Source organism: Scatophagus argus, chromosome 8 (assembly GCF_020382885.2).
Source record: "Scatophagus argus isolate fScaArg1 chromosome 8, fScaArg1.pri, whole genome shotgun sequence".
Taxonomy (NCBI): Eukaryota; Metazoa; Chordata; class Actinopteri; family Scatophagidae; genus Scatophagus; species Scatophagus argus.
Genome location: NC_058500.1, coordinates 14,949,754 through 14,962,839, shown reverse-complemented (window position 1 = coordinate 14,962,839; position 13,086 = coordinate 14,949,754). Strand labels below are relative to the sequence as shown.

Genomic DNA, 13,086 nt, shown 5'->3' with positions numbered 1-13,086 from the left:
TAATTTAAGGCTAACTTACCATTTTCTACAGCTAAATCTACACTACTTTTACAACTACTGTGAGAATCACTGACAGCTGGTAGAATTTATAGTGAAGTCTATGTGAATTCTACTATAAATATATATTATAAAGTATTATAGTACTATGAATTACTACAAATTATAGTAATTTACAGTGAAAAAGAAAGTGAGAGAAATGTGATATAAGCAAACTGTGATATAAAGTAGTATGATATAAATTTAGTATTATCTATCTCGTAGTTTCATTACTCACCTTACAGTCACTGATACTGTTGACCACTTGGTTATATTCACTGTTGAAGGTGTGTGTCAGGAGGCGCAGGCACTACAAGAGAACAAAGATGAGACTGATCTGTTCACATCAGAGGAACAGTAGAAGAAGAACAATAGCTGTGCAGCCAACAGTAAACCATTACTGTCAGTATCCCACAGCACTGAATTTGCTCTCACCTTAGTAGCCAGCTCCTTCTCACGATCCACCAGGCTCTCAATGTCAGCCGAGTCGTAGCCACTGCTCTCGCTGGGTGTGATGGCGCTTTCAAAGGTGGTGCTGGAGATCTGTGAGGAGATGGACGTGGAGGTGGACAGGGTGCCCGAGCTCATGCTGGGGGACAGCGGCTCGCTCAGGGACTTGGCGGTGGGAGCTGGTCCCACTGGAGCCGCATCTCCCAGCTTCTCCCTCAGCAGGAGCAGGTGACGGGTCTTCTCCACCTGGACAAATGACATGCGGCAGGGTTAGGTGCAGGTTTCCACCACATGGAGAAACTAGTATTTTTTTTTTACTTCAGGACTACAAATGACTTTTGTTTTTTTGCTTTCTTTTTTAGGGACCCACCTCATGCAGCTGCTCCATTTTGTCTAACTCCCATTGGTGCTCCAGGATGAGACTGTCTCCTCTGGGCCTCCAGCCAGCCAGGTTCTCCTCTCCACGCACATAAGCCACTGATGTGTCCAGGACCTTCCTCCTCCTCCGCTGCATCCCTGCTCAGGGCAAAAGCACTCGTTAGGACCAAGCTCTGAGAGGAATTGTGATAAACTGCTAGCTTGTCTTACAGCAGATTTCGAGTTTGCGCACCTGGGCTTCCTGTGTCGGACATCTTGCACAAGCTCAGCTCGTAGATGCCAGTGACTCGATTGCTGTAATGAAGCAGAGGAAATTCCTGTTTATGTAAACTGTGTGGATATAACATCTTCCAACTGTCTTTAATTGATAGAAATGATAGAAATGGCCACAACACTGGCAGTCTGAAGTCTTACCAGTCAGGGGTTTTGGAGTATCCGCTCCCAAACAGGTTCCTGAGGGAACGGGGAGGAGATATCTTTGCGTCTCGGGAGTAGAAGACCATGCAGATGTCTTTGGTAATAATAGCAGGCTGGATGCAATGGTCCAGCTGTGAAGAGGAGACACAGCATGTGTGTTAGCCGTGTTGACATTCAGAGAGGGATGATACAGAGGTGAATGCATAAAGGTAAAACACAGAAGAGCAAAGACTGACCTCCAGATATGCAGACAGGGTCATGAAGATCTTCTCTCCATACGGAGTGACTCGGTTGAGGAGGAGGGAGTTGTGCAGGGAGCTGTCCCACACTGCCTCAAAGCGATAGAAAGTCCTGAAAGGAAAAAAAAAATCTAAGAATTTTAGGGTCAACTGACAAAATCAGAAATTAACATAAACAGCTTTATCTTTTATAAAGTCCTTCTGAGTGCTTGACAAACAAAACACTTCACACTTATCCCGAGTCATGACAAGATGTGAGGAAGAGTTGAGTTCAGCGCTTGCCAATAGACGCAAAGTGAGTGTGTGCGCGTTTTCGTGTGTGTGTGTGTGTGTGTGTGTGTGTAAAACAGTTGGCACAAGCCCGGATGGTGGCAAGCGGAATGTAGGGGTTACATGTGTACAGAGATATATACAGACATAAAGACCCAAAGAATTACAACACGTTAACGTGCTGCTATTGTACAGCAGATTTGTGTCCACCTGCTCTTTAAAATGACTGCGCATGAGGCTCCTTCAGTTCCACTCTTTGGCAGCAGGGGGTGCTCTTACCCACAGACTGATCACCAAAATTGCCCTGTTTGTGCTTCAATGGCCTCAGTTGTTACTGACTCACACAGTGAATAACAGCTGAGTGGAAAGCATTCATGTGGAATCTGGGTGCCACAAAAGATCAACATACCATGACACAAACTAATACAAATAAAGGGGTTGCATTTGCATGTGCGATCGCCTTTACCTGTCCACAAAATGTAAATAAGTGTAAATAAAGGCAGACCGAATGCAACATGCAGACAAAAAACACAAAGTGTGGTGAACTTATTTCTATGAATCTATGGGACTTAGAAGAGAAGCATAAAGTTCTTTCATAGAAGGAGCCTTATGTTCTCTGGTACCTATCAATATCCTTATCAATAGAAAGCCTGAGCACAATCAAGAGTCCAGCAGCAGCAGGAGGAAAAAGAGAGTGCACAGACAAAAAGAGAGGCACAGAGAGTCAGGCAAACAGAGACAATGGAGCAAATTAACTGGTAAATTAACAGTAGTGAAAATGGAAATGGTCATGCAATGATTACATTCTGCCATCTGCAAATATAAAGACAAGGACAGATAGAGAGATACTGCCTGATACATTTTCTAAACCGGTTTTCAGAAAAGAAATCATCTACAATCTGTAGCAATAATTAAATCACAAAAAAATAACTTAGTTGAGTTGCTGTGTTTACAAAAAGTGCTTCAAAAATACAAGCAGGATCTCAGCAGCAAACCTTTATGTTGTACCAATAAATCACTGGATTTATACCCCGAGAGCTGTGTCGATTGAATATATGATGCTTATCAAGTTCAACTGAATTTAAGGTAGAGTCGCTCGAAGTCTGTGGGCATTTCAGCTACCTGTTGGAGTTGTGGGACGACTTGATGTTCTTAGCAGAAATGATGTTGAGGGATAGGACCGCATCGGCAGCGCTATCGTCCACTTCGGCCTTGTTCCTGATGCGACCTGGTGGGACACAGTCAGCACAACATGTAAACAAAACTTGCCATCACTAGAGCTCAAGTGATTTCTTCTGATGGAATATAAATGCCTGAAATAGGAACTCAGCCAGCAGACTTTAATTTAACAGCCATATCATCACAGTGTCCAGCAGCAAGACTCCAAACACATGCCTCCTCACATGTGAGTCTCTCGGGATAAGAGTGTCAGCAGCTCAAAGTCTAAAATGTGAAGTGTAATTATTTCGCCCATCAGCCACAGCTACAGTATAAACAGCTTAAAGAGAAAGGCAGCCTGAGGTGGAACTGACGCAGCTCCGTCAAGTTGAATCAGGGCTCAGGGATCAGCGCAAAATATTTTATGCGATGCCTCACAAACTAAGCCTCCTTTCAGACAATGAAAGGTGTTTTATTATGCTGTAAGGGTAACCACTGAATCTGCTGTGTGAATGAGGAAGCAATCATGTAGCTGCACACTGTGTTATGTGTTTCTGGTGCCCATTGGCTATAGAAAGGTAGAACTAGTAATCCTTGCTCACCCACAACCAGCTCACGAACATCCTTCCAGTGAAGCTCACTTCCCTTCTCGTGGATGAGAGTCACCGTGATCCTCCGCTGGATCCCCTGCAGCACAGATAACAGGAGCTCAGGATCAGAGTATACACAGCTCAAGCAAAATTAAGCCTCTAAGTGTTTAGATATAACAGTATTAGTATTTTTTACTGGTTTGCAGGTAAGAAAAATGTTGGAGGGTATTGTGAAGATCTCCAGTACCTGGTGCAGTAGGTAGGTGCCATGGCAGGGCAGTCCCCCGCTGTGATCCACGACAGCTGGGATGTACCTGTGGAGGGAGGCAAGTCACACTCAGACTGGACACTTCAAACAGCACACCTCATGGTATTCAAGTTATTTGACACACTGCATTAAAAATGATCCATCCCTTGAAAAATGAAACACCTAACCAAGGACTTCTCTGGTTTCAATTCAAATAGAAAATTCTTGTGTGAATAGCAAACGCATGTGCAAACACTCACTCTCCAGTGGGCTCCAGCTCGCTGATCTCAAACCAGACCAGCAGGTCGTACTTGCTGACACACTGACCCAAGTTGGACTTGGTGATGGTGTTCAACTTGGTGGCTGGAACTGACAAGCACAAGCGCGCGCACACACACACACACACACACACACAGACTAGATATTAAAAATTGGAATATTCCTTAATTTCACTGAGTATCAACTATATAAATTGGAATAATAAATGAAGGCTGAATATGTGATATGAACACACTGCTGACACACATATGCTATAATACCAATTATATAAACGATCTATTAATTATGAAGTCCATCAAAACTGACAAAAGCTGGACACAGAAAACTGTCAATGTACTGCTTTATATTCAATCCAGCAGGTGTGCATACTGTGATGCAATGAGGAGCTAAATCACAGATTACACCACCACTGAGTGCACCCTGCTGTCTGACACATCAGGATTACGTTCCTGCTGAAACAGACTAATCTCTGAAGCACACAGCTACATTCATTTATGCTGAAATGAACAACATCCCACATAAAGACCACCGTAATTGGACTGCAGCTGAACCTATAAAGACTTAAGCCTCTGGATTCTAATTCACATTGTGAAAGATGTCAGCGATCTTATATGATTATGCCAAATACTCTTTTTAATATTTGGCTTAGTGTATGTAGCAGTTTTACCTGAAGGTGTCAACTCAGGCCAGTTTGTGAGCGACATGGGGAGGGGCTGGACTGAGCTGACTCGATCTAAATAGACCTGCGGCGAGGTACAGCAGACGTAACCACTGCAGAGCTCTATCATTATACTGCCTGCAGTCACAGAGCACCACAGGAGCAAAAGCACAGCACTAGTCTAATCACTACCACACAGGTGCAACTAATGCCTGGTCTGTTTGCTACTACAGTGTCCGCTGTACCAACCATGGTGCTTGGGCACAGTTAGCACACGGTCACTGGGCACCGGGAGGAACGGGAAGTGAGAGAGCTGGTCAGCCTCATCCTCCAGACTGGCCACGGCGGAGGAAGCCAGAGCGTTAGCGTGCTCTGACAGCGTGTCCAGCACCTTGCCATTCACATAGCCACTCATAAGGTAACGGACCAACTCTATCTTGCGGGTGTGGTCTGGGGTTTCAGTGCACATTATTGTACGAATGGTATGAGAAGGTTGGAGGGGATGTGTGAAAAAGGAGATTTGGAAGAGGGAGGGAATGGTTGGGTAAGAGGATTATGGATGGTGGGAGAATGATTAAATAAGAGACAAAAAAAATCCAAAAGAAGCGAGAAACGAAAAAGAAAATGAGGCATGCTGATATTATCATAACTGGCAGAAGAAATATGCTGAAATGAGGGTGACATGTGCAGAACATATTGCTGTTACAGTAAAATCCTTACCTGGTTTAGACAGAGGCATGGGAATCGGATAATATTTCCTTGAAGGTGTTGGAGGACTGTTAAAATAAATGTGCTATTAGCTTAAAATACAGAAACTTCTAACAAAATCTACAAAATATGTGCATTAGAAAAAACATCTTTCAAATGACAAAGCATCTCCACACAAGATTTACTTTATTAAATGTACCGACCTGATCAGGTCCTGGCCATGAAGGTGCAGCGGGTGTTGCTGGTAGTGGCCGAACACTTCGAACACGATGGGCTTACTCTTGATATACTCAATAAAGGACTCTGTGACCTCTACTGAAATCTGTTCCAACAGTGGAGAAAAAAGGGGCGGTCAAAACTGATTAACATGAAGTTGTACAGCTTGAGAGTGTGTGTGTGTGTGTATGCACTCACATTCTGGACATGATAAAAGCCCAGAGGAGCTCCTTTGCCGGTGTTCTTCAGAGGCTCAGTGGAAAAGGCCTCGTCGTGACGATGCAGGAAGCTAAAGAAAGAAACACGCCTGAGTGTCAGTGTGTTACATTTATTTATCTGAGGGTGTGTAATCAGAATCTGCACTTTCTTTTATGGCATCAGAGACAGTTGACTATCATCAACTTTTAGGACTTACCTAGAACTTATCATTGTTTATGTTATTCTCTAATGGCCCTGCTATGTATTTTATTATTTTAAAGAAATAATAATAACAAAAAAAAAACAGTGCCAATTGCCTAATTGGTTTTGATTTTTTTAGCGAAATCAAATGACTTTCAAACCCACACAGTGACAAAGTATCATGAAAATTATGGCAGACTCCATTTTTGGGGATTTTGGACTCACTTGAACTGGCAGAAGATATCTGCATACTCCGGCGGGATGCCGCTGGCCTGAAGCACAGTAACACGGAAGGTAAAGATGCTGCCAACCTCCAGCTGACCTGCCAGACCGTCACCACAACTCAGCTTGGTCTCTGCTATGTTACCCAGTTTGAGGTCTAAAGAAAGCCACAGGGGAGGGTTAGGAGGTCTCTGCTGCGATTTATTGAAAGTGACCTGCGATTGTGCTTTGTATCATCTGCATATGAATTCTAAGCTCTAGACTGGATTCTGCACATTATCAAGCATGTGATTTGTGGATCTAATCAAACAGCCTTTGTACACATTCCTTTACAAAAAAAAACGGTCTAATTTCCATTACTATACATCTGAAGTGCATTCAGCAGGACCATCTGCCAAGTGTGTATCCCATTGGGAGGAAAGGTCGGAAATTAAGAGTGGAGAGGTGAAGGTCTGGCAGCCGTACCCATGTCATTGATTCTGTTGAGCTCCTCTGAGGGTGTGATGACCTCTGAACTCTGACCCTGACCCTCCACTATGCGCAGCTCTTCCAGCGACAAGCCGGAACGGGTCATTACGGTGGAGGGAAAGTCATTCTGATTGGACAAACAGGAGATGGACGCAAGAGTAGAGGAAGAAGATTAGCATACATCTGTCAGACAAAACAAACACAAACAAACCTTCACCTGTGTGACTGAGGCTCAAAACCATATATGTTTTTTCTTATGTACTTTGGAAATTCTAGGAAAATAATAGGAAGAAACTGCAAAGAAACAACTTCCATTGCTGACTTCATGTTTTAACCCAAATATTACACACCCTCTCTCTCTCTCTCTCTCTCTCTCTTACAGAGAAAAAAAAGACTGTTTTCAAGTTTGAAAGTACTTTCATCTGACTCTGGGTTTACCTTTTTGAAGTACTCATCATCAAAGGAGATCTTGGCAGTTCCTGACTGTCTAACTCCTGACCCGTAGTCTGGAGCCTCCTCGTCAGCTACAAAGAGACAAACCATCCTCTTATCAGGATCTATCACAGAACGCAGCTGCCTAAAACCGTCAAAGCACCTCAAAAGGAATACACAGAAAATCTAAGAGAGTTTTCTCTTTGGTGGCCCCTTCAAAATGTTTTCACTCTGATATTGAAAGTACAAGTTAGAGACATGCATTTAACTAGTTATTTGGTTGGAGTAAAATGCATAGAAAATATGCAAATAACAAAAAGACTGACAATGGAATGGAAATGGAACATGGAACCGAGTCACATAACAGCCATATTATTCCCCTGAAAGTTTGATGAGGATTGACAGTCTCTTTCGCACAATGAGTGATTAGCAGAATACAATCTGTGCATGAAGATCCCAGCAGTCTGGTTCATTAGAGAAGCTCATAAATTACTCACCAGCTATAGCCTGAACCCCCACACGCAGGAAACCACGCACCTCACCCTTCTCTGTTACTATGGCAACACGGTGCACCAGTGGTACAGGGTACAGCAGGTTGCTCAGGTACACAAAAGCTCTGGAAGTCAAAAAAGGAGGAGAAAGATGTGAAAAGCTGATTCACATGCAGTGTGGAACAGCTGCTTAAGTCTATAGATGCAGAAAACACGTTTAATTTATGTTAAGTGCCATTTTATCTGTTGCATTTAATTCGGTCTACTTTAAGCAAATTAGTTATGGCTTTATTGAAAAATATCTAAGCAATCACACGATCACGACTATTTTCCGATAGCTCTACATCATCTACAGACTGACAAATATGTCTTTTCAATGATTTAAAAATCTAAAATTTATGTGCATAAATGTTTCCAGTGTTTACAACAAATTAATGACTGCAGTAGCGTAAAGAAAAATATTAGTGACAATTATGTTAAGGATTGAGCAAAAGCAAAACAAATAAGAAAAGAAAATCATGAACATAAAGTCAGACATGCTGCAGGACACTGATATCAGCAGCAGTCTAAACCATCCACTTTATTTTTAAACAGTGTGATAGACAGGGTGATGACAGGCTGCCCGGGATGCACCAGTAAAGGCTGTAAAAGAATGGTTTATTGTGTTGTGTTATGGGGATGTTAGTCTCTCACTCACGCACTCGCTGACATTTTGTTTTGTGGGACATGATTTGTTTCACTGCACCCCCGGTGACTCTCTCTTTTCTCTGTCGCCCCTCCTCCCCTCTCTCCCCCTCCTCCCCTCCCTCCTTTTGCAGACTCAAGGCCAAGGCGGAGGGGAGATATCAATCTGTGAAATCTCTGAAGTCACAGTGACGAAGGTAGCTGAGCTACGGCTGTTGCTGAGTCTGGTTGGCTCCCAGCCTGCACTGATATGTCGTCTTCTTCTGAGATTAGCACACGTTGTTTATTAGTAAGCTATGATGTTTACAGCGCTGGTGGTACAGCCTCAGTACAAAGTGTGCTGTCATTTCAAAAGCTGCAGCAAATTATTATTTCATCTTGATAATGAACTAAAACAAATACAAGTAAGCATAATTCATTACTTGACTGTCAACTACCACTGAGTAAATACTACCTATAATACATTCCAATGCAACGTTAAAACAAACAAGGTTATTAAAACAAATATCTAGATGTCATGTAATAAATAAAACAAACCAACAAAAAAATAAAAGAAAATTAAAAAAAAAAAACATAAAATGACAGACAGCTAATCAACTTAGACACGGCAAATACATGTACTTCACACACAGATGGGAGTTAATACAGTCAGTGCAGTGATGGTGGCGGGGGTTGAGACATCACGCTGGGAGGATGTGGAGAGAAAAGGATGGTGGCTTTTCAATTTTGGGAACAGAGTCTAAATTAAAAGTAACTCGTACAAAGGAGGCCTGTGAGCACAGAAGTATGACTAATCACATTAAATCCAAAACTGGTCCAATTTATCTCTGCAAAGCTGCTATGAATACGTGATCTTATTCTGAAATTATTCTTTCACTATGGATGACATTACTGATGATGAATAGGCAATATGCTTTAACTATGAGCTAGTGTTTTTGACTTTTGGCTAGTGACTGTTTGCAAGATACCAAAATAATACAAAAGATTATGTCTTATGTCCTACATACTGCAGCTTTAATATCTCCCTAGTGAACACTGTTGTGGGGTTTAACATCAGTCTGTGCATCAGTGTGTTCTCTCACCTGCAAGGTGAAACAAAGGCAGGGAAGAAATACAGATTAATCAGTAATCTGTATTTCTTCCCTGCCTTTGTTTCACATTGCTCTACATCCGTGTCATTAAAAAGAAACTACTAAACCAAGCCAGCATCCGCCCCAAGCTCCTGTCCCAGCCTGTATGTGGAGGACGTGGGGATGTCACTGCCGGTCACCAACCTTCCCACTAGAATGAACCAGGGGGAGCGGTCATAGAAGGGGTCCTGGCCGTCGCTGAAGATGTCCGAACCCTCCTCGGTGCCCGCGTCGGAGCTCGTGTCGTCCACAAATGCCTCATCGTCAATAAAGTCAGACATCTCACTCTGTCGCTCGTCCGCCAGCTCGGTGATCTCAGAGTCGGTGGTGGAGAAGGTAGGCGAGGGCGTGCGGTCGGCCAGGTGCTCATTGACACAACCATGGAAGATGGGGGAGCTGAGAGGGGTGGCAGTTTGGGAACAGCGGCAAGAACCAAGGAAAGGCAACAGCGGAGCAATAGAAGAGTTAAAGAGGCCACTGCAGCTCATTAAGTAGGGTTTACATGTGATACTTCACTTTTTCTACAATAAATCAACAAAAAAATCATGTACTGACATAAAAATGCAAATGGATTCATTTCATAAAGAGCCGGCATTACAAGAAGCTGCTAAGTGTCACAGCAATTTATGGACATGACTATTTTAAACCAAAATTAAATGCTACTTTAAAAGGATTAACATATAAATCGTCTAATGTATGCTGGCTGAAAGAGGATAAAATACAAAAGAAAAAGAAAATACATTTCTTTCTTTTCTCATATCCACTATGTTGTTTACAAGCTTTTGTAGGAAATGGAAGGAATATCAACATGAGAATGACAACAGGCACAGCAAAAGGATACAACAGATAAATGAAAATGACATAATTTATTATTAAAAAAAAACAAAATATGATGACAAATAAAATGAATAAATACACAAAGGATTACTGATAAGTGACATGAACTCAAAAACGCCAAATAAAATCACAAATGTCACAAATTAAAAACATGAGAGGAGGTTTATGATGAGCAACAAAAAAACCACAAAAAACATGATCACTGATACACGACTGATGACAAACCGCACAACAGAATTTGCCCGAGAAAATGAAAAATGAGAGAAGGAATTAAATGAATCAACCGATTTTAATAAAATGGATCATAAAAGCTAGATGAGTGAAGTCTTATCAAACAGGCCACAACCAGCACAACAAACTGCTAACTACAGTAATATACGCAGTACTGTGTGCATTTTTTGTTCCATAGTTATGATACATACCTCCCCACAAGTTTAAACCAATGGAAGCGGTCATAGAAAGGATCATTTCCTGTCAGAGTTCCCTCGCCATCCTCCTGGTTTGTGGAGGCCATTTCTCCAGCACGATCATACATCTCTCTCATTTGGTCCAGCCTCTGCCTGCAAATGACCACAGAGTGCACTCAACATTAAAGAGAAGCAGGAAGAGAAAATACGGCTCACCTAATGGCTGGAGGGAAGAGATGCTGCTGGATGTACAAATGTCAGTCTCATTACTGTATTTTTTCTGTAATACCGGTGAGAACTGATCTGAGAACAGAGATTTTAAAAACAAATCTAACTGAAACCAGGACAAGTTTGAGGGCATTACTTGAGTTTATCCAGGGACCAGTAGTGTGTGGCCCCATTCTTTAGGTCCTGAACTTCTACAGCCACCACAGTGCGGGGGAAAGGCCTGGAGTCTCGCTCTTTCTCTGGCTCTGGTGACGAGAGCTCAGGTGGCAGCGGAGAGTAAAGTGTGTCTGTCAGCAAGACAAACTGGAACTGGACCTGAAAAACAGGATAGGTGGTTGAGAAAGGAAGAATAAAAGGAGCGTTTAAAAGACATCAAAAAGCTTCAAGCTCTGAGCCTTGCTGAAGATTTGTAGTCTCTCTGTGCGGTTCTGCTTTACTGTAGATATACCAAGTCTGATAGGCCAAGGTTGAAAGGTGAAACAAATCCACAATACTCCATCCTGTGACCTCTCTCCACCCAGAATCCTCTGGGGGCAAAACACTAAATTCAGTTAACAACACTGGACATAAATAACTGACAGAAACCCTGAGATAAATAAAATGTGAAATCTGAAAATGTCTCTGGGACATACGACCCATCTCCAGTATCAATCATGTAGAGGCTAAAACTGGACAAGAATATAAATTACTCTGGTCTCCTGACGGGGAAGACGGACCACAGCAGACCAGCTTTTGATTCATGACTTATATAATTTCTCTGTGTGACAATGAGTCAACAACTGGCGCTGGATGATTTACAAAAACACTAAAAACACACAGGTTGACTGCCCAGTTAAATAAATCACTAGCTTTAGTTGCTGAATGGAAATCTTTATCAATGATGTGGCGCCTTTCATGAAATCATCATCATCTCACTTCACAGGTGAACATCCTACAACCTGATGCACGGTGAGGGTGTTTCAACTCAATGTTTTTACTTACTTTCTTCTTTAGCTCTACACTAATGGCATTGGCCTCCTTCAGATAGACGGCGTTTCCCCAAAGCTGGTCACGGAGGGACGTAAACTGATGGTACCTCCACTTCCTGAAGGCCCACTGAGCCAAGTCAAACTCGTGCTGAGTCCATGGCACTGCAGGGAGACAGGACACAGACACAGAGGTGATGTTAACTTGCACAGATACACACACACACACATATAGTGAATATACAGAAAACCAAAAAGGACCATTATAGTTTAATTTGCTTTATCATTGTTTTACATAATTAATTGTGACGCTGTTAAAGCTTTAGAAATCTATTATGTTTGTAAACATAGCAGTAAATCGCGAGTCAATCAATCAATCAAACGAGACAGACAAAAAGCTTTTTAGGTTTTCTTTAGTCAAAGTATTTCTAACAATGAGACTACATGTTTATGGAGATGGATTACAATTGTCAGCAAGATTCTGTGAGTTCAGCTGAAAACACAAAACACGAAAAACTAGAAGTATGGTCCTTTAGACTTGAAGTAAAATGATTTTCATTATTAGCAATATGTTTTATTTCAAAGGAATTAGTTAGATTTTATACCCTGAATGAGTAATTAGTCTGGCGATACTGACACATCTTAATTAATCTGAATGAAGTTGATGTTATGATCTATTGACTATAGAAATAAAATACTTTACGCACATCCCATTAGTTTGGGCTCTGTACAGAAAATGTGGAAGAAAACATACAGCATATTTGTACACATTTCTTTGGGTTAACACACAGGAAGTAAAGACATATGTGCAGGACTGAAGATTTACGATACGCACCTTCCTCTTCCTCCTCCTCCTCCAACTCTTCTTCATCAGGTGTCTCAGCTACAAGAGAAATTGTCTCCACCTGTTTCTGAAGTTCCTGCAATTTACTCTCGTACACCTGGACACCAACACACAAGGAAGAGAACATGGATAACTGTCCATCAGCCGCTACAACAGAGGAGCTAAGCTAGTCATCCTCACCACATTTCAACCCAAAATAAACAGGATTATGTTTGGATTACTACACATTGTCTCGAAAATCTACACTACTAGAGGTTTATTTTTACATTAAGTACTGAAGACTTGGGTTACTGGTTCAAATGATGCACTGATACACGCAACTCGATGTGTAAA

At 42.0% G+C, this 13,086-nt stretch overlaps 1 protein-coding gene across 7 annotated transcripts in view; it reads right to left on the bottom strand.

The window, feature by feature from the left end:
* Window positions 1–13,086, bottom strand: part of kif1b (kinesin family member 1B) — a 54,724-nt gene that overhangs the window by 4,955 nt on the left and 36,683 nt on the right. For 4 of the 7 annotated variants that reach the window (XM_046397910.1, XM_046397912.1, XM_046397911.1 and 1 more), the window contains 22 exons: window positions 12,745–12,850; window positions 11,926–12,074; window positions 11,081–11,259; window positions 10,732–10,869; window positions 9,617–9,868; window positions 7,665–7,783; window positions 7,174–7,259; window positions 6,733–6,862; window positions 6,271–6,424; window positions 5,845–5,935; window positions 5,634–5,752; window positions 5,443–5,498; window positions 4,046–4,154; window positions 3,786–3,852; window positions 3,551–3,635; window positions 2,913–3,018; window positions 1,518–1,632; window positions 1,279–1,412; window positions 1,097–1,158; window positions 857–1,002; window positions 472–732; window positions 275–346 (listed from right to left, as the gene is read on the bottom strand). In XM_046397910.1, coding sequence (XP_046253866.1) covers window positions 275–346; window positions 472–732; window positions 857–1,002; window positions 1,097–1,158; window positions 1,279–1,412; window positions 1,518–1,632; window positions 2,913–3,018; window positions 3,551–3,635; window positions 3,786–3,852; window positions 4,046–4,154; window positions 5,443–5,498; window positions 5,634–5,752; window positions 5,845–5,935; window positions 6,271–6,424; window positions 6,733–6,862; window positions 7,174–7,259; window positions 7,665–7,783; window positions 9,617–9,868; window positions 10,732–10,869; window positions 11,081–11,259; window positions 11,926–12,074; window positions 12,745–12,850 — 2,736 coding nt within the window. The remainder of the gene's footprint in view (window positions 1–274; window positions 347–471; window positions 733–856; window positions 1,003–1,096; window positions 1,159–1,278; window positions 1,413–1,517; window positions 1,633–2,912; window positions 3,019–3,550; window positions 3,636–3,785; window positions 3,853–4,045; window positions 4,155–5,442; window positions 5,499–5,633; window positions 5,753–5,844; window positions 5,936–6,270; window positions 6,425–6,732; window positions 6,863–7,173; window positions 7,260–7,664; window positions 7,784–9,616; window positions 9,869–10,731; window positions 10,870–11,080; window positions 11,260–11,925; window positions 12,075–12,744; window positions 12,851–13,086) is intronic. The other 3 variants (XM_046397914.1, XM_046397915.1, XM_046397916.1) reach the window with 1 other exon arrangement.